At 46.1% G+C, this 25,210-nt stretch overlaps 1 protein-coding gene across 1 annotated transcript in view; it reads left to right on the top strand.

Moving 5' to 3' along the window:
- Positions 1–24,802, top strand: part of LOC114437854 (B-cell lymphoma/leukemia 11A-like) — a 29,946-nt gene extending 5,144 nt beyond the window's left edge. Inside the window, exon 3 of the mRNA XM_028408823.1 lies at positions 22,639–24,802. Within this exon, the coding sequence (XP_028264624.1) occupies positions 22,639–24,626 (1,988 nt within the window). The 3' untranslated portion in view covers positions 24,627–24,802. The remainder of the gene's footprint in view (positions 1–22,638) is intronic.
- Positions 24,803–25,210: the final 408 nt, after the last annotated feature.

Genomic DNA, 25,210 nt, shown 5'->3' with positions numbered 1-25,210 from the left:
GCAGTCTGGAGCTCTGGGCCGTTAGATGAGGGCAGGGCAGCCTGCGTGCCGTCATTTGCATGATAAACAATTTAAGATATGCACAGGGACGTCGTAGCTTGTCTACAGATTATGGATGGCCCAGAAAAAAAAAAGAACAGATGATGGTTTCTCAAACAAACTACATGATTCCAGTGTGAGGTGTAAAACTGCATTTATTACTATTAAAGCACCAATGAAGTGGACTTATATTTTTTTTCATGCACTAAATTATTGTTTGAGGAATTGGAGCAACACACACACACACACACACACACACACACCACACTACTTTTTCCATGTCCTACATACCTTAATTAGTATTTTTACAAATCATTTGTCTTTGCTAGATTTATGAGCACATTTTTTTTTATGCTCGTATTGCTAAATTATTCTGCCCTGTATTTATCCATCCTGACCATTAACACCTCTCGTATTCTCACCAGTGTAGCCACGTGCGTTAATGAGGCCATTGTAGCCGTGCAAATCGACCACCATCTCACACTTGTGCTTCTTTCCAGCGCACTGCCTCCATTGTAACCTGGACTCTGAATCGATACTGAGTCAATTACGGCGGCCACCTTCTCCCCCTTTTTTTGTCTATGAGGAGGAACACATACTAACTGAGCAGCATTTCTTGTAACACCTCTTTCCGTGGCTGTAGCGCGTCTTCCATGCGGCAGCTTGCCTGTCCTGTTTTCCCTGTGTGTTGTGGAGACAAAGGTATTTAGCAAGCTCCATACTGGCACTGTGCCACCTTTCTCCAGCTCCCCTAGCCCCCCCCCCCCTCCCATGCACATACATATACACACTGGGTATCTGTCAGGCAGAACTGGGGGTGGCTGGGCAGTGTGTGGTGAGTGTGTGTGTGTGTGTTGGGGGGTTTGAGAGGCTCCTTGGTAGTGATATCTTTTCCTGTGTCCAGTGTGTGTGCAGGCAAATGGGTCACTGTTCAGCTTTACATGTGGCGCCTTTGTTTCGGTGATCACTTTAATTGATAGTGAAAAGGCACAGATGCACGCTGCTGCAATTATCGGGCACCAGCTAATATTTTAACATAAATGCTCCATTGTCTGTAAAAACTGACTCTAATTTGATCCTACAGTCGCTTTGGGCTCTGATAAAAATCAGTCCTATTTTTGGCAGTGGGCTCCACTAAGTTTTAATGAAGGTGAACAGGCATGGTTTTAAGGATGAATTTTTCATAGAGGACGTTTTTGTATTCCAAAGCCAAGCTCTAAACACCCACAAATGTAGTCGGTGGAGCTCCGTCAGCCTTTGTTGTTGGATTAAGTGTTAGCGGCTCTGGCTGCATTCAAGTGCTGAAGTCTAGTGAATGTTTACAATGTGGATGTGGTGTTAATCTAATGTACTCTAAGTGTACATATGTGTGCATTTATGTGCATATGAGTGTGGTTTTGACCACTTAAACTGTTTATATCTTTCCGTGTGCATGTTTGAGAGAGAAGGAGTGTGTGTGTGTGTGTGTGCGTCTGTTGCTGTTTGTTAAAGCTTTACTACCCTGGGCGTGCAGACCGAACATGAAAGAGTCTTTGACTTGGCAAGCCTCGCCTGAGGACACCCCTCTGTGGACCATGCCAGGCCAGACTTGGCACACAGCGGTGGTCCGTAGGGACAGGCTGGGCCTAAATGTGTTTGTGTGTAAGAGTGAGTTGTGAGTGAGTATTCGTTTTGTGGGTTGAAAAGGTATGGTGGTGGTGGTGGTGGTTATGACTGACAACGGGAGTGTGTGTGTGTGTACTTAAGGGTAGGTATGCTGTAGTGTGTGTGTGTGTGTGTGTGTGTGCTCTCCTCAGGGGCTCCTGGCTTTGGCTTCCTGTGTCTCTGTTTGTCTTCTAACAACCCCAGCACCACAGCCTCAGGCCATTCAGGTGGAGGCTAGTTGAAGTATGCACACACAGAAACACACAAACATTCACACAAATGCACATACCCGCCCACAAATGTACACAGACACACACCTGTTTTACGAACACAACAATGCACCTTTACACATGTGCGCACACACACACACACCGTGTAAATCCCCTCCTGTGAACCCGTGTTTTGTCTGTATTAAAAGTGTTGTGGCAGAGGCCCCATGATGTGTTGTGAGTTGATGAGATCTGTCAGAAACATATGATCCTTATTTCAGCCCCCTCCCCTCCCCTCCCCTCATCCTCTATCTCGTCCTCTCCCTCTCTCTCCCTCATGTTCTCTCTCTCCACCCATCGCTCCAGTAGTTTGTCTTGAGGGACTGGAAACTGAAAGTTTTGGCTACATTAGCGTGTCTGCACCTCTTAAAGGCTTCCAACATCCACTCTAGAGCTCATTCTCACTCTCACAGATTTTGGCTGCAGAGCGAGCCAGACACACACACACACACACAGGCCTAAACACACATACACTGCCTCTTTCTATCACATTTACCTACCGTCAAATGAAGCTATACAACAGAAACAACCTTGTTTGTCCGTAGCCACGTCAGGCAGGTTCAAAAAAAGTATCCTCAGAAATAAGCGTGTCCTGTCAATAGCGTGGCAGCCAGTCACATCACAGGGTCAGGGGTCATCTGACAGCGTCAGGGCCTGTCATGCCAGCCGCCGGCTTCACCACCTGCAGGTTAATGACTTTATTTTTAGACAGAACCGAAACAGAGAAGAAAAGATGTCTTTGATACAGCTGTAGCTCAGGAAGTGGCGGATCGGAACAAAAAGGGACAGACGTGGTATTTTAGGAAGCAGGCAGGTTAGTTTGGGGTGAGAATGGATGCTGATTTTGCCGAGGTCATTTTCCTTCTGATGTCTTCTTCTTTTGTTGTATTCTTGTTAGTCTCCATTTAGGTCACTGACCTGATCTAAATCTTATTTTATTGTGCTGCTTAGGAGTCACATTATCACAACCTGGGAGAGACAGCATTCAGAATGTCATCACAACCTCTGCTGTTCCTATTATGACGATGTTTGTGTTGTAAGTTGTGGTGTTGCAGAACTGTTGCTTTGTCTTTCTCACACTCGACGCGATAATGCTGAGGCCATGAAGAAGACAAGGGCACTGTGTTATAGTTTAGTGATCCTGGTCACTATCTGCCTCTCTGGTGTTGCTTTCTTTGCTCACAGGTCCCGGTGCTGGACTTGCCCTGTCGGAAATGTGTGTGTGTGTGAGTCTATTTGCACCTTTTGTGTGTGTGTGGGTGGTCGTCTACTGCTGTGTCTCACTGCCTTATCTCAACCGGAGAGATACAGGACAGAGAGGGGCCCCCCTGTCTGATGTTGTGAAAACTCCCAGCCCTCTACGCATGTGTGTGTGTGTTTGTGTGTGTTTGAAAGACTCAGTAAGCTTTACCACGTACGGGCAAAGCAGCAGTTTCTCATAAATGTATACTAATAGGTTGCCTTATTCCTCAGGGGCTTTTGTGTTCAAAGCTCATTGCCTCCTAATAGCTCAAGTTAACTGTACATTTGATCTTAGATTCAAATCCCACATCTCTTAAACGATGATGAGATGATAGAGACTTCATTCATTTTTGAGAGACTTTTAATTTAGTTATTAGAATCACTCTAGGCTGTTATGTGTGGATTGGTTTACTGTAGTTTCCTTTGCACAAAAGCATAAGGCACAAGCTGGCACACCAATCAGACTGACACACACACGCGGTGATCACTTATGCACGGATGCATGCATGCACACACTTACACCTTCACTCCTTCCCCCCCTACACCAAACTGACCCCCAGCCCTCGCTTTGCACACACACACACACACACACACACTCATAAATGCACACTCCTGTCCCAGCACCCTTTACTTTTGCAGGCTGAATCTCACTGATAACATGCTGGCGCCCTCATTTAAATTTGAAGCGCTTCTTTAATCTTCAAAGGCCTGATTGCTTTATGAATATGCATGGACTGAGCTGACTCTCAGTTCATTACCTTGTTGTAAATTCTAATGACCATTAGGGCCCCGCACGGTAATTGCCAATTGTTTTGCATTTTTGATTAGCCCATTACCGAAGCGCATTCTGAACATGTCTGCCCTGCCTGCCTGCCAGGCCACGGCAAGAAGCAGAGGGAGGGAGAGAGATGAGAAAATAAAAGAGAGAGTATGCAAAAGAAGCATGTGTGGAGGGTGGTGAAACACACTTTAGGCAGTGTAAAATGTGGTGGCTCGGCTGTACAGTGTTGTTTTGGGGAGAAGCTGGGTTGAAGGAAAGGAGAGTAAAAAACACACAAAAAATGTACAACTGGATGTTACTTAAAAAAACTCTGTCCAGGTTGTTGTTTCTGCAGAGCTTGAGTGCAAGAGCGTGTACCTGGCTGCATTTATGTCAGCATGTGTATTTGTTGACTGTGTGTGAATGTCCTCCCGAGTGTGTGGACATATCCAGGTTTGCGTGCAGTTGAGCTGTGTTGAACGGAGGGTGGGTGGTGTGCCGGGAGTGGAGGAGATTCTAGTAGTGCTTCCCAATGCATGCTGTGTCTGGGACTTATGAAAGATTGATGGTTCCTAGCAGAATGGCATCACCCTGCTACAACTTGATAACATCTAATGGATAATTTAGCGCTCTAAAAACTGCAGGCCGGTTCCCCCTTCTCTCTTTAGCTGGCTGGAGAGGACAGCAGCTGCTGGGCTTTTTGGGGCCGCTGCTGTTTGTCAGAGAGATACATGAGGACAAGCTTGAAAGAGGAGTAAGGGAGGGAGAGAAAGAGGGGAGGGAGGCAGACAGAAAATGCACAAGAGTTTGCATGACCGTGACGTGAGTGACTGGAGTGAGCTTGTGATGTCAAGAGTTTATTAGCCAGCTCTTGTCACAGTAGTTAGCCAGGAAAAACTCTCTGTCTGGCCCCTTAACTGCATCCATCCAAGCTTCTAAATAATCCTGAAATACTCCTTGTCAGCACTGTGTGGAAACTGGAGCTGAAGTCATTTGTTTATGTTAAATTATACCTGCTAATTTTTATAAAATGTGTCAAAAAACAGGTAATGATCTAATCTTATCTTCTTCTGTGGTGTCCTTATTTTTATGCGTTGGATACAGTCCTCCTTAATCCAGATAATTGGACCCATAAATGTTGCAGTATCCTTGTGTGAACAGGGGTTCTCTTCTTCTGTCTCTCTGTCTCTCGTGTACCATTCATAATCTCCATAGTGTTTACACACAGCTTGGAGGCCTACTGTCAGTCTCTTATTCCCAGACTATTAGGCTGTTGACAGTTTGGTTAATCATCCCACAGTTTGACTTGAGGGGAATCGGAGAGGGGTCAGTGGAGTCTGCCTGCAAGGTGTGGAGAGAGAGAGTGGCTTACATGTGCGTGCTGTTCTCCGCTTTGTGGCGTGCCTTTATGTCGGGAGTTTGTCTCATTTTCTGGAGGAGAGGAGGGTGGTTGGGGTCAGTCTGTCTCTGCTGTGGTCTTGGAGAGGCCAGAAACACAATGGGGAAATTGTCCAGCTCAGATCAGCTAGTGCAAGGAGCTGGTTAGAGTTAGCCGGCTGGCCCAGCTGGTCTGTGTCCAGCCTGTGTGTGTTCACACACTCGCACACACTGGGAGAGAGAGACACACACACACAGCGGCAGCAGCGGCAGCAGCAGCAGCAGAGCCCACTATGGCCAAAGGAGTCTCAGGCAGACAGCATGATAGATGGCTTTGTTAAAGGGTCCCAGGGTGTCCCCTGAACTTGAAGCACTCTGTTTATCTTGAATAGGAGAAGCACAGAGTGTTGGGGGGCAGTGAGGAGGAGGAGGAGAAGGAGGAGGAGGAGGAGAGGGAGAAAGGGAATGATATAGCTTTCAGAGGAAGGCACAGAAAGGGAGTGGAGGAAGAGGGAGAGTGCAGGCCTGTATCTGAGCAGGCCTGGATGGGGGTTGGTGAGGTTAAAGGGGGGTCGTGAGCAGGCATGGCTGCTGGAGAGACACAGAGGAGGGAAAGAGGGGGATGGGGCAACTCTCCTAGTAGCTGTCCATTAACAGATGAACTTGGCAATGATCCAGGCCTCAAAGGTCTTGGGAGACAGACACACACACACACACACACACACAGATGCACGCATCCCTGGTACCTGCTGACTGTGGATGGAATGCCACCATGGCTCTTTTTTGTCCAGAGGCGAAAGAGGACACGTCTCTGGTTCACCTATGTCAGAACCAGTTCAGACCGGTTAGCCAGCCAGGCCGAAGGAGGCAGACGGACACAGGCCTTGTTGCCCGACCCTCCTCTTTCTCCCTCTCCCTCTCTTCTCTCTCTCTCTCTCTCTCTCTCTCCAGCTCGCCTGCTCTCGTCCTCCTCTGTTTTCCAGGCTTTAGTGGAAGAAACAGAGAGAACCTCTAACCTGAGGGCACAGGACAATGCAGAGGAGAGAGAAAAGAAGTGAGGGAGCGTGGGAACAAAGTGAAAGACGAATGGATCCGGTCGTAAACAGGGTGGGAAGAGGAGGGAAAAGTGTTTGGTTGTTGTTAGTGCTCTCCTCTTGATGGGGCAACATGAGCTTAACACCACCGCTGCTATTGTGTACTGAAAACATCGCAGCAAACATGAGAGTGGCAAAAACTGGGAGAAAGAACTTGATATGGAAGATGCACATAATGGACTGTTATGCCGCGTGGGCGAGAAGCCTTCTATTTGTGTCAGCTGCTCGTGTAACCATATCTCATATAGTGTACATATGTGGCAGTAATGGAAATCGTGTCTGTGAATGTGTTTGTGTCTGCATACGCTATAAAATATGGACGCAGCTTCTTCCCTAATTACGACTCGGATGCGTCCCTTGAGTTTTGAGAGCAGGCTGCTCGCTGTTCCACTTCAAATGCCTTCAACACACACAGGCTGCCTGGAGATGGCAGATCAGAAAGCTCTGTCACATCATGGATATCTGAGGAATTCAAGGAACCAAGAGTTTATCGCTGTAGGATTGTAGAATTTATTAATCTGGATCTTTTCTGGTCTTACAGTGCATTTTGGGGCATGCACATGGTGTTAGTGAGTAAAAAGTGGTGAGGAAAGTGTCAAACTTGTGTGAAAGGTTGTGCGTGTGTAAAGACATAGTGAGATTTATGTAAGAATAGGGGTGGATTAGGTGTCGCCTTTCCAGCCTTGCAGGTGTCTCTCTCTCTCTCTCTCTCTCTCTCTCTCTCAGTCTTTCTGTTCTCGCTCAGGGCCTTGTGCTTGAATAATCTTTGATTATGACAAATGGACACCAGACAAAAGACCTAAAGTTCAAGTGCAGCCAAACAGAACTTGATTCATTTTTGTATCAAATATCATAATTTAACTGATTACTCTGAATCTTTGAAGTTTGGTGTAACCGATGAATGTGTAACTGTCTGGTTATGAAGATAAAAAGCTGTGTGATGTTTAATCTGAGGACAGCGTACAGATGCGATGACACCTTGTGTCTGCTCACGCCTTCATTTATCACATGCATGCTGCAGGGCAAACATGGATAATGTATGTTTGCATGTCTGTGTGTGCATGTGTTTATGTGTAAATGCATGAAATCCCATTTGCATGTATTTCACACATGCTCACATTAGTTTATTATTTAAAAAGACGGTTCTTCTTTTTTATCTCCAGCCTCTCAGCTCTTGCTCTACTTCTCAGAAAAATGTTTTTTTTTTTTCAAAACTCTTGTGTGGCTACTTTGGAGCAGAGGACAACTAAAATTCTCGCTTCTTTCTATGTGTGTGTGTGTGTGAGAGATGGCTGTTTTTATAATGCCCCCTGCAAATTTGCATATGTATATGTGCAGATTGTATGAGAAGAGCTCTCACACTTGCTGTGTGCTCTCACACAGCAGTTGGATGGGGAGAGCGATGGGGGGCTGTTGCAAGGGTTGTGTGTATGGTTTATGTGTGTGTGTATTAAAAGGGGGGTCTTGTTGGCGCTTTCACCCCCCCTACCCCCCAGACAAAGCCGGCCACTACTCCCAGATGGTAGTCTGCTCTCTTCGGCCATGTGTCTGGTGTGTGTGTGTTTGTGGACAGAGACACAAAGACAGGGAGAGTGATGGAGAAATTTGCAAGGGAGAGTTGCAAAGAGCAAGAGCTGCAAGAGCTGCAGGCAGATGCCGCCGTACGATGGGCATGCACACGGACATACAGTGCATGCAAAGAGTGTGAGTCTTTATGGACTTTCATGTGTCGTCCTTTTGGATGGCTGTGCATGACGTGACTAAAAGCAGCCCAGTGTGGTCTGCCACTTTGGGCCTTGTTCTAAATGCATTAGAATACATAATTCAAGACAGATGGACACAGGGAGGGATAGACGGAAAAAGAAAATGTGTCGACTGAGGGATGGACTGACAGAGAGACAAAGGGAAGAGATGAAAAGCAGATATAAGGCCTGGTTGCACTTTGTCTTAGTGGGAATGACCTAGAGATGTCCATGGACGTCTGGCTAATGGGGTCAGCATTAAAAATCAGGCTTCAGGATTATGTTTACTCAACTGTCTGCTTGACAGTAAGACAATAGATGAGAATTTTGGCTTGGAGTGCAGAGATCACGGCACGAAATGCTTGATGATATGCATGTGCAAAGCAAGTCAGATCTCATATTGCTGTTCACTTACAAGTGTCTCTCAGATGTCAGATAAAAAGTATTCATCTTGGGAAATAGCTCTGACAGCGTTAAGGGTCCAGATATTCAATATGAAATCCTGCCTAAAGGGTTCTGTCTAAATCCTGGTGTCCCCCTGGGGGCATATGTTAAAACAGGCCTGCAGCCTTGTTAAGAAGGGTCTATCTATCGCTTGGACAGACTCCAGTTTTTCTGACCTTGATGTTTGTTTTGCTTGTATCCCCAGACATAAACATGGTTCTCGCATCCAGACACACAGACAGACAGGAAGTTATCCTCTCTGAAGCTTTTTCTCTTGCATCTGGCTCCTCTGTGCCATCTGGGTTTGCAAATGCCTGGTTGGTGTGTGTGTGTGTGTGTGTGTGTGTGCGCACATGTACAAAGTCAGGTGAACTCGAATAGTGTGTGAATTTCTTCTCTCGCACACTTTCCACTCTGGCCCTTCTCCTCTCTCATACCTGTCAGACTGGTTCCCTCTCTCTTTCATTAAAGCAAAGCCCTTCTCCTTTTTCTTGACCAGGTAGTATTTTGTTATCAGACAAGAAACCAGACTCCCTTATGACAACCCTTTACCCCACAGTTCAAAGTGCCAAGATAACCATTCTCTATTTATACCTTTATTGAGGCAAGCCCTCCTCTGCCAGTGAGCGGTCTGGCAGAGAGTGCTTTCCATGCTGGACATGCCCTGTTCTCCCCAGGCTCTGGTACTGCAGTGGTCTGCCAAGTCGCAGGGCCAGATTGCCTGTAATAGGCCTGCCATTTCCCTCTCATCATCTGTCAGCACTCTGGATCCAACTGCAGGGTCCAAAGAGGGCTACCACTCTCCAATTAAAAAGGTTAATTTGCCCTCGCCCATCTCTTCCGCCTCTCCCCCCCTTCACAGCTTGCTATGTCTTCATTAGCACTCGTTTGTATCTGTGCTGCTTTGCCTTTAATTTCTTTCATGTCTTTCTTGTCTTAGTTGACTTTTATAAACACTTTTTAACATAGCCATCCTTTAGTGTGTGTTGTTGGGTATTCGTGTTGCTCAAAGTGCTGTTTTTTTTTCTGCAGCTTTGAACTAACAATTCATGTTAAAATCAACTTTTGTCCAACTTTTGTCCTCTCTACAAATCAGCTGACCAGTCTCAGTAGAGGAAGCAGGAAATAAAATATGAGAACTCCTGGGAGGGTTGGATGAGTCGATCAATACCAATGTACTTACAGTAGCTTGGCTCAGCATGTAGTCTTACAAGAGGGGGGGACACGAGTCCTGTCGTCACTGTGAGCAGACTCCAGGATGTAAATGCACTCAGCAATGAAGTGATCTGGCACTGTAAAAGCACACTATATATATATTTGTGTTAAGACAAGCCTGTAGCTCTGTTAGGAGTGGGGGCTGTCTATGGCTTGGACAGACTCCAGCTTCTGTTTGTACAGATTTAACAAGATTCGGAGGTGCTAGAAGCTGAATTTTGCGCATAGCTAAGATATTTCTTCTGTTTCTAGTCTAAGAAAATGTGATGTACAGATGTAAGAGTCTAATTAATAATGTCACATATTCTTGACAAGAAGGCAACATGCACAGATACTAAATAAAATGTGTTAGTTTGTTTAGGTGCTGTTATCCACATAGTTTCATCGACTCTGTGCAGTGTGTGAGTGTGAACAGAGCAGACTAATGCAAATGACATCCAGGCACACTACTGGCAACCTGACAGCGCACGGTTGTCACTCAAAGTGGCCTTATCCTTAAACAGGATTAAAAATTGCAACTCTTTATGCAAGTAGGGCATTGTAACTATGGGAGACTATGGGAATTGACTCAACTGGCCATTTGAGGAACTGCAGTTTTTAGCCCTTCTGAGTGTTATAGGCCTCCATTTCTCAGCCATGGAAGTTGCTGCTTCTAACTAAGCAAGTTCAACGTGCACAGCGCAAACCTGTTGCTCATGTTCAGTAATTCTATGAGCTTTGTGAATTTGACACTGAGAAGACACACCTAAGGTCAACTCCTCTTTCCATTTATGTTGTGGCCATTCTTCCTTGTCATCATCTTCACACACTGGTGTTAGTGGATGTACCATAAAAAGTCAATGTCCAGATCTTGTCCAGACAGACTGTTAAGTTCTCCCTCCTTCTTTTCCTGTGTCCTCTCAGTTCCCTCTTCCTCTCCCACCCCCCCACAGTTCTCCTCATCCCTGCCATCTTATTATCTGAGAGTTCGAAGGAAAAGTGGCCTCAGGCACCTCCTCCTCCTCCTCTTCTTCCTTCTCTTCTTCATCTTTTTGCTTTAAGCGTCAGCAGTATCACGTGGCAAAATAACAACCACAGAGCAGCTATTCCCTTCACTTTAATCGGAATAGAATCTGTGTGTGGACGCAAGTGGACATGTCAAATGTACCCGGGGTTAGCTACCACTGCTGTCAAAGCTCCATCTCTGTGTCAGGACAGCAGAATGTCGTTGATCTTTTGGGCATCTGGGTTTTTAGGAGCAGGAAATTGAGTAGGCAGCCGAGATACAGGATTTGTTTTTAAAGGATGAAACTGGCATGTTAACTTTTTTTTCCTGCTCATTCTTCACAGTTTGTTTAATTATGTTTTTGATCCTTTTTTAGGCCCGTTTATGGTTTTTGGCAGAGCATCATCCGGCAGCTTTTGTTCATAGTTTGCTGGGGAAAACCGCTGAAACACATGTGAACAAGATGCAGCTCCACAGGACGAGAAACAGAGATGCATGTGTTATATTTTAAGATAAAAAGAAGTTCAATAAATATTTAAGAAGCTAGTACAAATTAGCAAATAATATGTGCTCTGCAATCCAATTCATTTACCTCAATAAATCTGTTGTAGCAGCTGTGTCGTCATCTGCTGTTAAGTATAGTTTGCATACTAAATGAAATTGGGGGGTCACTCTTGGTAGTTTAAGTGATTAACATAAGCTAATGACTTGGAAGGATGAACAGGAGGTGAAGATAAAAGGGGGGGGGGGAGAAGGAGGATGACGTCTGGTTCCCTCGGCCACCATTAAGGGCCTGCCCCTGGACCAGGAGAGCGGGCCAGTTTCCCATGCACCGGCGGCACAGGCGAGCCCTCTTCGGTTACACAAAATGTCTGCCTGTATGGCTATGGTGGGAGATATTATTAGCATTATTTTGCCTCAGTTATATGAGAGCATGGCGCTTTTAGTCTCCCTTGTTTGAGTGGCTGACAGACACTTGAGTTTCTTCAGCAGATTAAATGAAATTTTAGCAGCTTTTTCTTGGGGCCTGGCCATAAAACCACACAAAGGAAGCAGCTGCCACTAATGTAATCTAGAATGGGGTGCTGCAGTGTAAAGCTGTCCACCACTCTTTTGTTTTTCCCTTCTTTTCCTCTTCACAGCTTTTTACACCATCTTGACACCCTTCAACTACTCCCCTTCCTCTTCAGATAATATCCTTGTTCTTTCACTGCCCTTAATTCTTCTTTTCATTAGCCGGCCCTAAGTGTACTGTAAAGGTGATGAAACTGGACGAGAGCAATAAAGGGCATGTGTTTTAAGAGCAAACATATCTTTTTATGTCTTTATATATCTATACGGCTGTGTCAAAGGTACATGAGATAGCTGCTGGATTGTCACTTGAGCATTCTCCGGTACTTTGGCCTCCCAGGATTTTCCTGCAGGCTCATATCAGCTGGACATGTACGGAATGAGCACATAGGATCTTTACAGTTTGACCTTGTGCAAACAAAGTTCATTTCTCGGAATGCAACATAAGCTGTCCGCCGGGGTCGATGCCCCGGTGACCCCTGTGTCGGTCAGGGGTTTGTCAGCCCCCTCTCAAAATGACAGGGTGGATCTTGAGAACCTGACTTCATTGGCAGGGAGTGGAGTTACATTCCTGTCAGGGCTGTGATTGTATATATGACACGAAGAGGAGAGAGAAGAATCTGTAGAAGAAATGCATTCTTTAATCATTTTGGAATTGACGTTTGCATCTGCGTAGCAAAATCTTAGCATCTTTGCTCCACTGGTATTTTCTGTAAATGAAGTTTTATAGTCTGTTAGAGAAGCAATGGCACAAACATCTGGCCCATAAATCTCAGGTGGTGCTGCAGAGTGCAGCCTGAGAAACCAGCGCTACCCATCCCCTGATCAGCCATTAATCTAAATTTCCACACTTCCACACTGACTTATTTATACATCGTTCATTAGCCGTAATCGTTGTAGGCTACACTTTGCATTGGAAAGTGCTGCTTTTAGAAATAAAACTACTGTTTGAGGTTTTACTTTAGCAGAGCAGCTACAATTAAATGTCTGTATTTGCATAATGCCTGTCTATTGGCTGTGTGTGTGTGTGTCTTGCCACTGCCTGTTGTGGAATGTCTTAGTTCATGGACCCTTTCTGTGCAGAAGCAATGAGCTGGACAGCCAGCCAGCCAGCCAGCCAGCCAGGCAGTCAGCCTGTACATGTGTGTCCTGTCCTGCAGCTGTCTGTGAATAAATCCTTCTGTCACCAAAGGCATACAGGATTTCTTCACGTGTCCTATTGATCTACTCTCATCTAAACTCATCCTGGCATAAAGTCTCTAAGGAGAGATTGTTGGTAATTTGTACCTGTTACTGCCATCCTCTTTATCTGGTTTAAACTTCCTTATGTTTGCAAAGCCTGCTCGGCCTTGGTTTTAATGAAGTCTTCCTAAAACTTGAGAAGAATTTTGTTGCAATGCACGTACACACATGTGTACTTAAACCTGATGACCCAGTAGAAATAGCTCTTGTCCCCCTTTTGCCACCCTCCTTCTCTGCTCCTCTTGCTTTGCCCTCCCTCTTTCCTTCCCCAGGGTAGGTCGCTATAACCCGCATTATAAACATAGTGATCTATAGGAGCCCTAGACCCAGACAGATTTTTGGCATGGCTGTGCAGGTAGCATTCCAGCACGGTTTGAGATCTTAGGGCCCTAGCCTCGTTAAAAGCCTGATTTATGCTCTACAGCTGGGCACAAAGGAACCTACAGGTTGGCTACCTTAATTAATATCACACTCACTACTGCTTGGACCTATGCATGTTCCTGACACACCTCCTGGGAGAATAAGCGGAAGGATCCACATGCTGTGTTTTTAACAGGCCGCTGATGGCACCAGCGTGCATGAGATATAACTGAAAACACACAGGTAAAGATGATTTCAAATTATTTTTACGAGCCCCCGCAGTGCCACAAAGTTAAACGTATCGCTGATATAAATGCAGATTTTGCCTCCTGTTGGACTGCAGAGCAGTGGGGTTCTGGGTATTGGCTTTCTGGGCCGCACTAGGTCCTACTGTCCACCATTTTAACCATCTTTGCTACAGTGGCTGATCAGACCACATGTCTTTAATTAGCAGGCAGGAATCTGGTACGGCGGGACTCAGAGATGAAGAATTGTGTGGAGCGTGGCCTGCCATTGCCAAGCATATGGCCCATCCATCTTGCAGACTGTTATTGATGGTAAACGTTACATGTATATTAACTGGCTGCCTTCACCCTCTCATAACCCTCTTTTTTTTGACATGGACAAAACTCTCATGTCACTGGAAGAATATTCTGCACAGATCTCTATTAACTTATGTTTTAAAGCATTTGTCCAGAGCAACATGTGACAGAGGTGTGGCCTTGGTTTCCTCTATGGGAGTCATAGAAATATTGCTGTCAAGTTGTAGCATTGCAGAGAAGAGCACCAAAGGAAACATATGTAGGTCACTTTGGGTATCTGACCACTTCCTCGCTCCTTGCTGTCTTCCTGCTTCCGTCAGAATGTCTTGAAGGGGCTGAATTAGGGCTGAACAGGAGGCCATTTTGCAATTTTAATCAAGATTTGGAAAGCTGGGCAGAGCAATGGCCCAGCACAGTTTTCTCCTCCATGAATTAATAATAACACAGGGAATGGATGGTGGTGGGCACTGAGGTCTCACTGTTAGTGCCCTCGTCCTTATTACAGGATCACAGAACATCACATCCAAGGATTTACATCACTGCTCGGTGAAATAAGTGCAGTACTAAATGAAATTTGATCCAACTTGTGACACTCTCTGACATCCACCTTCTAAAGAAAATGAATTTGTAAGCTGCATCTGACCTCCAGACACTCTTCAATCTAAAGAGTCCGGCTATTGATGCCTCCTTAACCACTCGACCACCGTGTGCACAGTCACACACACCAGATGGGACGCGTGTTAAACCCTCAGCCTCCACAGCTCCGGGCCACGGGACACACCAACACACTGGCCCTCTTGTTTTAAAGTGCCATGTCCCTCCACAATGCCTTGAGGCTGCTATGCATAACGAGCTGCTATGGTTGGCCCGAGCTCACATGCCCTGGTCCTCTCACCCTGAGGTGGTAGGACAGGGCGAAAAATAACTGCATGTTTAAAACAGCCCTTGTTCGCTGGTGTCTAAACGATGGCCCGTGCTTGAGAGCTCCTGGGCCTACTGCAAGCATGTTCAGGAACAAACAACTCAGGTCAACATTAGTCGTAGCTTTTCCCCACTTTAGTGGCACAAAAAGAAAATGTGGACCCATCTGGAACCCCATACCCTCAAACTGCTCCACCCTCCGCGCCGTCCCAAAGCAATTTAGATAATGATGAGTATCTTTCTCTGTCTCGCCCCTCACCTTTTTTTTTTTTTTCCGTTTGCTCTCATTTTCTCTGGAAGTATTATTTACAGTGATGGAGCGCCTCAGCCAATGGCAGGGCTTGTACACACTGGCCTGATGGATGGATTTTGAGAACTGCCCTGTGCTAAATGAGTGGGTGGAGAAGATGAGAAGTGTATTGTGACACAGGTGTTCTTGGCCAAGTGAAGTGTCCCTTTGGGCTTCAGAAAAGAAGGATTTAGAGAAACTATTTGTGTATGTTATAGGCCAGAGGTAAAAAAAAAACACTGGTGTACACACATGTGTGTGAGTGTGTGTGTGTGTGTGTGTGTGTGTGTGAATGTGAAAGGTAGACCCACTTTAACCTCTCTCAGTGCTGTCATCAGAGCGTGTTAAGAAAATAGCGTGATGGAAGGAGGAGTAACGAAGGAGTATGCAGGCTGCATGAGGGACGGAGAGTGAGAGGGAATGACTCTCCAGACAGGCTGAAGTGTTTACTCAGTCCCCATAGAATCACTGTGTGTGTGTGTGTGTGTTTATACGCATATGTCCGGACTTCCATCATCTCGGAGATACCCTGACTGCAGGTCTGTGCCTGTAGCTCTGTCATAGCCCATTCTTCCTCTTAAACTTTTCTTCTCTCTTTCGCCCATTCTCTTCCTTTCTCTCTCTTCCTTCTCTCTTGTTTTCTGTCACTCAGTGCGAGTGTGCTTACTGGTGCCTCCAAATTCATACCTCTGTTATTTATGGACGGCTGTTTGTCCACTAAAACTAGTCTTTGTTAGACCATTAGAAGGTAGGCAAAATAACAAAAACATTATATTAGCTAGATGTCAAGTTAATTCCTTCATGATATTAAAATACGTTTTTTACGCAACCCTACTTAATCTGTATTCATGCACAGATGTTGCAGTCTGGGTGAAGCTGTTCTCCTGCCTGATTTGCAATAAGCAAATAATGAACATTTTTTCAGTAATCTGCCCCCTCTAAAGTCTCTGTCTGTTCTAATTTTAACTCACTAACGTTCAGAATATGTGTCAGTAAAGCTGCTGTTTGCGACTGCAGTGTGCCGACTCTTCTGATCTTCATCATCTTTTTCCTTGTGGTGTTTGTGATGTTCTGTCCATCTCCCCGCATGTCTGTGAAGACTCAGGGAGGAGGTAGCGGGGAGATGGGGGGGGGTGGAAAGAGGAGAGGTCAGACACGGGGCCCTGTATGCTCCGGTGAAGCCGAATCGCGTCCTGGCAAATGGTATGCAGGCTCATAACGCGCTCCACTCGTCCAATAGCCAGAGACGAAACAGTTTTGACAGTGTCGAATGCCCTGCCCCGGGGGCCTTATCATCCTGCGCTGCTTGCCTGCCTCCCTCCCCTGTTTCTCTTCTCCTGATGCTATCTATCTGGAGATTTATGCAGAAATGTGCAGCTAGTCGACCTCCCTGGTCCCCCTCCATCCTTTCTGCAGGGACGCCAGCCTGTCATAAGCTGAGCTATGCAGAGATAGTAAAGCTCAAACTGCTGGCCTCATGTCACACAGAGGCTATCTTGTCACTGCACTTCAGACAGGAATGATGCTTGTATGGAAAGACAGGGATGCATTGGTCTGAATGTTGCGGGCTGTATTTTAAAAAGCCAAAAATGTTCAAGTTTTCTATCATATTTGTTGATTTTTAACATATTATTTTATATTCTTTGTTAGCCTGTGTTACTCTTCTCTCCTCCCCTTTAAGCTGCAGTTTATTGAGACATATCTTTGACAGAACGCTTTTCACATTTCCCCTCTGAAGTGCTCAGAGACTTCTCGCCCATCTGGGATATTGCCCGAGTCCAAAAATACTCCTGCTTGATTAAGTCGTCTTATGTACCTGGATATGTGTGCTTAAACTGACACTTGGCAGTTTGCTGTTTCTTTGATTCCTTCCCTTTATTTAATACCTTCTCCACTGAGCATTGGCTTTTGTTGACGGTAGTTTGATCCTGTGAAGCGGATTCCAACTCAATAAATAATCTCTGCGGATGCTTACATAAGCGACAGTCCATTTAATTAGACTGGTTAAGCTTAGAAGCCCAGAGGTCTTTTCACTGTACTATTAGAGCTGGGATGAGAAACAATAGTGTGCGGCCTCCCACCGTCACTGGTAAGCAGAGAGCAAATAATGATCTGCATCAGAGTCACGGCTGGCCCAGCCTATTAAAAGGTCTGCCGGACCTGAGCCGCACCCAAGCACGAAGCTGTCCAGCTGGGCTTAGTTGGAATGGATGAATGGATGGGGAGCTGGATGGATGGATGGATGGAGGGATGGATGGATGGATGCGTGGGTGGATGGTCAGTTCAAACACAGTTCAACCGAGAAAAGATCAAAGGGAGTAAGGTTACGTGGGGAAACAGACAGCGCAGTGATGCTAATTTTAAAATGAGTGTGGCAAGTGTATTACATACAAATATCCACACGCACACACACACAGCCACACACCCAGGGATGCATGCATACATGGAAACTGTCATGTGATCATAGTCAATGAATTAGCCCATTAATAAAACACTCGCTCACATGCAAAAGGACATCCATAAAAACACACACACACACACACACATTTGTCTGTTGTGTATGCTGCGTGCATTCATCGGCCCTTGTGTGGGTGCCATCTGGCCATAATGGTTTCTTAGTGGCTCAGAGAAACTCCTCAGTTCCACTGTTGCTCTTATCAACTTTCAGGAGAAGGAGAAGGGGAAAGGAAAGGTAAGAAGTGTGAAAGTCTGATTGGAGACAAAGCCACAGCCAGCAGATTACTTTATACTGGGCACCGGCCCTCAAAGACCACCATGCATCTTTATCTGGAGATCTGCCTCCCCCTCCTTTGCTTGCTCATGCCAGCTAGGCTTTTCTTCTACTTCTGTCTTTTGCTGTCTTAGCTCTCCATTCTCTCTTAGCCTCTTTCTGGGCTTCTTTTATATTCGTTCTCTCCATTTGTCATTTATGTAGTAGTGAGTGGTCAGCTTCTCCTGAACTGTGTAATGTGTGACTCCCAACACCAGCCAGTGTTGGCCAGTTTTCTGTTTACTAAATTGTATTTCCTGCATCCGGCTTTGTCTCAGGAACAAGTGTTGGTCAAACAAGCCTTTTGTCTGTGGCCAGTGGCTCAGCACAGCACAACGAGCCTGGTCCAGGACAAAGAGTTGAGTGTACAAGGCTCCGTGCGTGTGTGTGTGTGTGTGTGTGAGAAGCACAAACAGATAGAAACACGAAAAAGAAGGAGGAAGGTCAAGCCCACCCAGCTCTATCAGGTATTTTTCAGAAATACAAACACAAGCAAGGACAGTTAGGTGATAAATATGTGCTGAAGCTACTGATAAATGTTTGCAGATTTTTAATATAAATGTAGCTAGAAGTCAAAACACAAAGAAAATCTCCAGTGTAAGCCTCCGCTGTTCCCCCATCCCCATCTTTTCCCTCAACCTCTCCTCTCCTCTCCAGCTTCACCCTTCACCCCTGTCCAATCCCTGACTGTGAATACCCTAATGACATAAACAGACTGGTAATCACATTAACGGCAGTTATGGCTGAGGCACTCTTAAGAGGCACTGTATTGACAGCCCTCCATCTTCCCAAGGCACTTACTCCAACACCTATAAACACTTATGAATATTGGCAAAGACCTGCTATTAGCATAATCACTTTTCAGGTGTGAGTGAGTGCTCTCTCGAGCCATGGCGACTGATAACTTTGGGAAATGGCGGTGACATGCTGTGTCCCCCCCACCCCCCCCGTGTCTTCTGCCTTCTTCCTCCACCTCCTCCTTCTGCTTTTTGGAAGGCCTGCGAGCTAATCCTGTTAGCTTGTTCCTCCATTAGCTAAATGACCAATATCTGTGAAAGCTGCGTGGTCACACCACCACGGCCCAAGCCCGCTCTGAGGGTTGGTCAAGGACAAAACAAAAAACAAAAAGAATGGAGGTCAAGCCAAGTCTGCTAACTTTTCAGTGTATGGTCAGAGAGTTTGGAGGAGTACCTCTGTGGGCGGTGGTTTTGAATGAGCTGATAACGTTCCATCTCTGGGTCATGGCTATCATGGCGTCTGTTTGATTTGTTGGTTTATTGTGTTTGATGGGATAAACAGGAATGGGATAACTCTCTCTCTCTCTGTGTATGTGGTGATTAACGGAGACTCTGTGCATGTGAGACTCCCGTTTTGGGGGGGGGGGGTTGGGTCACTAACAATAGAGCAATCTGCATGAGCAAAGTGTATGACCCAGCCTAGACTTACTAGACTGTGTAGTGCTTTTGTCTGGTCAGCACTGTTGTCTGGGATGGTGGTGTGAGTGTGGCGTGAGGTGACTTAATTTGCTATTTAGGGTCATCCCAGTCTCACAGGAAAATGAGATGGTTTCATAATAAAGGCTCAGAAAATATGAGGTGCATATGAAAACAAATAAATCTTCCTTGCCTGGATTAGATGAAAGGATACAACTCCTAAAAATATACGATTTTAACCCAAAACACGATCCTAAAGTCCCAAAAAAACTGACAACAAAAACAAAAAAAAGTTCATCTATATTTGTCCACCACCTCCATGTAGACTTCGGTCAACCTCCGTACCTCCTCTTTGTAAGATTTTGCACATGTTGTTGTGAGACTGGATTGTTGAAGTTCCATCATTTCTCTTCTGGACTCACATCAGTTGACTAAGTGCTTGTTGCCTGAGCTGTAGATCACATTCTCTGCCTGATAGTGGTGAAGTGTGAGTTAGTAGCCCAGTAATAGCCTCCGTCTGCATTGTGTTGCAATACACTGAAATACATTTAAAAGAGTCATTAACCCCTTATTGTCTTTCTTTGACTGATTTTTTTCCTCATGCTCCTTCTCACTTCTTCTATACGCCTGCTTTTCTACAAAGCCCCCCTTTTTCCAGCCGCTGCCATGAAATGGCAGCTAAGGGGTTGTCAGTGTGGTTTCTCCTCTGTGCTGATCCTATTTCAAAGGGACCTGGAGATCCAGCATTAGCCTCAGCTCTCCTGCTCTCCAGCCCTAACTCACCACAGACGTAAAGTTAGTAGAAGGAGAGAAACAGACTGCGAGAGAGCGAGTGGGAGCTCTCCTTTATTCCATTAGAGGACAGACTCGTTTATAAGATCATCCTTCCTCCCTCACACAGTTCTGTGCTTCTCCATACGAGAAAAAAAAGGAACCTTCAAGGCCATCAAACGCCTTGTCAGAATGTCTTTTATCCCTTTGAATAACTGTCCTTCCATCCCTTTGAGGACAGCTATTAAGGACAATGGTGGGCTTATTTGGATATCTTCCATTGTTGTGAGTCTGGGCATGCGTTGGTCTGGCTTGTTGTTGCCCATCAATGTGTCCACAGCCGGGATGGGAATAACAATTATCATCACTGCTTGTGGCATGAGCACAGATTGTCAAATGTCCATAGATGGACTACTGATTGCATAGTACAAGACATGGAGGTTTTGATACATAAGAAAATGAATTGACTACAGACTTTGAAGTGCTGTGCGGTGGCTCTTGTGTCCTTCAGAGATGTGTTGGGTTGTCATTAGGAATGTCCCCTTCACGCCACACTTCTCTCCCTGTTTTGCTCCCTTTCCCTGCCTTCTTCCTTCACTTCCATGATCCCTCAGTGCTTTCTTTTCTTCTGACAGACGCTGAGTGTCTCGGAGGAAAAGACGACATTCTAGCCAACACCACCCCCTCCTCTTTGCCGTCTTCCTCTCTTGTCCTTCACAATAACAGAAAAATTCATTTATTTTCTTCCTCATGCATATATACACTCTCTGCTCACACATTAAGACAGCGGGTTAAGGGAAGTGTGTATAAGCTGCAAATCAAAGCAAAGTGAACAGCAGAGGCCAGGTTATTGCAACCCCCTTTTTTTTTTTTTACGAGTGATATGGGGCTTTCTACTTAAAGTCATAAAAACACACACATAATCAGGAAACGTGTATATATATAGCCAAAGCCAATGTAATGGGCACATTTTATTTGTGCTTATGAGAGAGGGAGCAAAAAAATGTGTATGGGCAAATGGCTTTTTTATGATGGAAAAATTCCATAGTGGGTCAAAGCCCCTTGCAGGTGGCAGCAATTAACTGTAATTTTTGCAGATTGTAATGATCCATAATTTACCAGTATACCCCCTCCCAACTCTTTTCAGTCAAGAGAAAAAGGTTTGCGTGGAGGTTTGATTGGGTGCACATTTTATGCCGCGTTCTGGTCTTTAAGTGAGATTGTTCGGAGGGGGCCACGGTAGCTGTGGACACATGAGACAGAAAGGAGAACCACAAAACACCAATCTGCCGCTCATCCACAACATCCCTCTCATTTCTCAGCAGTCGTCTTCTTTTCCTAACCCCTTCCTCACCCCTTTGTCTTTCAGCCACGGCAGGCTTTAAACATGCAAGACTGTCCATCCACCATCTTAGGGATCGCTCATAGTCTCAATCGTACACACACACACACACACCATGCAGACTATCTTCCTCTCTTCCGCTGCCTTGTTCTCCCTCTTCAGCACGGTGTGGCCACGGTTTTGGGTTCAGTGTCTGCAAATGACTTCAGAAAAATGCCCTCCAGTAAAAAAAAAAAGAGAGAGAAGAAAGGATAAGAAAGCCAAGAGATGAAAGAGGGAGCACATTTGCAAGTGGCGGATGCTTCTTATTTTGCATATCTCTCACTTCTGCTTTCCCCTTCTTCTCCTTTTCTATTCACCTGAGAGGATTTAAATAAATCCATAAAGCATGAAATATCAGAAATAGAAAAGTAATGCATGAAATGCATTTTCATAGGAGCCTCCCCACCCACACACAAACACGCATACACAATTTTCCCCTTTTGCTTCTTTTTTTTTTTTTTTGCTGTGAATGTGTTTTTTTGTGATAAACGCTGGTACAATTTATTAACATGTGACCTCCTATTTGTATTCAGTGTTAATATGCAGCATCAGATACATGTCCCACTTTAGCCTTGCTAATTCTGTAAACAAGGCATTGGAGAGGAGATGAGTGTGTTTAACGAGATTAGGCGTGCATTGTCAGGCAAATCTCAGGTCAGTGTGCAAGCGCTATTGAAAGTCAATTATTGTTTCAAATATTCCTATGCCTTCTCAGCTATGTAAATTGTGTAAATTTGCTGCCTGAAACATTCCTTGTTATTGCGTTTTATTTGTTCTTTTCTAATTACAATTTCAATTCTGTCTTTTAACGTTTTTTAAAATGTGTTAAGAATTTTTTTTTAGCACTTTTGTGTCATTTAGGCAGAAGTAATTGGTGATGTAATACCCAGCAGGGCACACATTGAAAGTGAAAAATAGCAATGAACTCAAAGATTTTTTTTGTATTTTAAAACCCGATTTTAGCATCTACGAGTCATTATTTGATGCTGCAGCAATATAAGACAACTTAAGTAATTTTTCTGTGTGTGTCCCTTTTCTTGACAGATAAAGATGAGCCCAGCAGCTACACCTGCACCACATGTAAACAGCCCTTCAACAGTGCCTGGTTCCTGCTCCAGCATGCCCAGAACACCCACGGCTTCCGCATCTATCTGGAGAGTGAGCCTGGCAGCCCTCTCACCCCCCGCGTGGCTGCAGCACCTGGGATGGGGGGCGACTGTGCCTCCTCCCAGCCTCCCCTCCATGCCGTCCACTTGGCTGACGGCAGTCCTTACAGCCTCCTGAGGATGCCGGGCTCTGGGTCTGGACGGGAATCCGCGTCCACACCTCGTGAGGGCCGTTACCCACGAACACCACCCCTGTTCAGCCCGCCACCACGGCACCACCTCAGCCCCGATGATCTGGCCCTGGCCACCCACCACCCCAGCGCCTTTGACAGGGTGATGAGGCTGAACTCTGTGCCGCTGGATACCCCTCAGAGCATGGACTTCTCTAGGCGTCTACGTGAGCTTGCTGGCAATGCCAAAGGAGGCTCCCCACCTGTCTCACCTAACAGGCCCAGCCCTATGCAACGGCTGATGCAGCCATTCCAGCCAGGTTCTAAGCCTCCATTTTCAGCTACCCCTCCCCTTTCCACCTCTCAGTCACCCTCTGGCTCACGCTCCACGCCTAATGCCGTATCCAACTCTGTCCAACCGGGCACCCCTCTCAAGGCGAAATCTTGTGAATTCTGCGGGAAGACCTTCAAGTTCCAGAGCAACCTTATCGTCCACCGGCGTAGCCACACAGGGGAAAAGCCATTCAAGTGTCACCTCTGTAATCATGCCTGCACACAGGCCAGCAAGCTAAAACGTCACATGAAGACGCACTGTCAGAACAAGTCCTCTGCACTTAATTCCAAGTCAGAGGACGGCCTCTCAACTGCTAGCTCCCCCGAACCAGGTACCAGTGAGCTGATGGGCAGTGCCACAGATGCTCTTAAGTCAGTGGTGGCCAAGTTCAAGAGTGAGAACAATGGCCTCATGACTGAAAATGGAGAAGAAGAGGAGGAAGAGGAGGAGGAGGAGGAGGAAGAAGAAGAAGAAGAGGAGGAGGAGGAGGAAGAAGAAGAGGAGGAGGAGGGAGAGGAAGAGGAGATTGAGAGTAAGCCTGAAGTTGAGGAAGATGAAAGAAATGACTATCGTTTCAGCCTGCGGCTAGAAGGGGCCCGCCACCACCAGAACAGCGAGGCCCTACACCCACATCGCCGGAGCTTGTCCCAAGAGCCCGGTGATGAGGACTCAGCCATGGAGTCAGACCGGGCAGATGATGGAACCACTACTACCATCAATGGTCTGGGACCTCTATCCAATGACAGCCTGTCCAGGAAGCTGTTGGGAGGAGGCGTCAGTCCTGGCTCCCTCAGTCCCCTATCCAAACGCATCAAGGTTGAGAAAGATCTTGACCCTCCCACACCAACCATCCCGAACACAGAGAACGTCTACTCTCAGTGGCTAGCTGGCTACGCTGCCTCCCGGCAACTCAAGGACCCCTTCATTAACTTTACAGGTGGGGACTCCAGACAATCGCCCTTTGCCTCCTCATCTGAGCACTCATCAGAAAACGGCAGCTTGCGCTTCTCCACTCCGCCCGGCGAGCTGGACGGGGAACGGGCCACCTCAGGACGCAGTGGAACCGGGAGCGGGGCCAGCACTCCTCACGGCGGCAATGGGAACGGCAGGCCGAGCTCCAAGGACGGCCGACGAAGTGACACCTGCGAGTTTTGCGGCAAGGTGTTTAAGAACTGCAGCAACTTGACAGTGCACCGCCGCAGTCACACTGGAGAGCGGCCCTACAAGTGTGAGCTGTGCAGCTACGCGTGCGCCCAGAGCTCAAAGCTCACCCGCCACATGAAGACCCACGGACAGATGGGCAAGGACGTGTACAAATGTGAAATCTGCCACATGCCTTTCAGTGTATACAGCACTCTGGAGAAACACATGAAGAAGTGGCACAGCGAGCGCCCTCTGGCTAATGACATTAAGACTGAGTAGGCAAAGAGCAGCATGCTGGCAGCTCTCTCTTTCTCAGCTCCCCTGGCTAAAAAGCAACCCTGGCTAACTAGCTGATAAGTGAGGGGGAAAGGACAACAGGGTTAGACACCAGTACACAGTACAGCCCTGTTCTGATCCCCGACTGGAAAAAAAACGCTGGATGCATGATCCATCATTGGGGCAATACTATTGCATCAAACGCAAAACTTTTTGAGCCTTTCTATTGTGCAATAATTTACACGTTTTGTATTTTTTGTAACTGGACAGCATGCTCAGTGTGTTTTTGGCTACTTAGAGAGAAAAATCGTCGTCGGCTGGTGGGTTTGGTTGTACATGTGTCGCTGTTGATACTTTTGATTTCTTCGACAAAAAAAAAAGTTAGCTATGAAAACCCATGCTGCATACAGTACATACTGTTTTACATATCATGTACAGTTTTGTGTTCAACATAGTGATCAGTGTCATATTATCAAACCATCAAGACAAGCAGGGTCACACTTAAAACTGATCTTTGTGAAAGATTTTTCCATGCAACATTGAGATAAGAGATAGAGTATATATAAAGAAAAAAAAATCGGGCTGCC

The sequence above is a fragment of the Parambassis ranga genome, chromosome 1 (genome assembly GCF_900634625.1).
Source record: "Parambassis ranga chromosome 1, fParRan2.1, whole genome shotgun sequence".
NCBI classification, from domain to species: Eukaryota; Metazoa; Chordata; class Actinopteri; family Ambassidae; genus Parambassis; species Parambassis ranga.
This window is presented reverse-complemented; position numbering and strand designations above follow the sequence as displayed.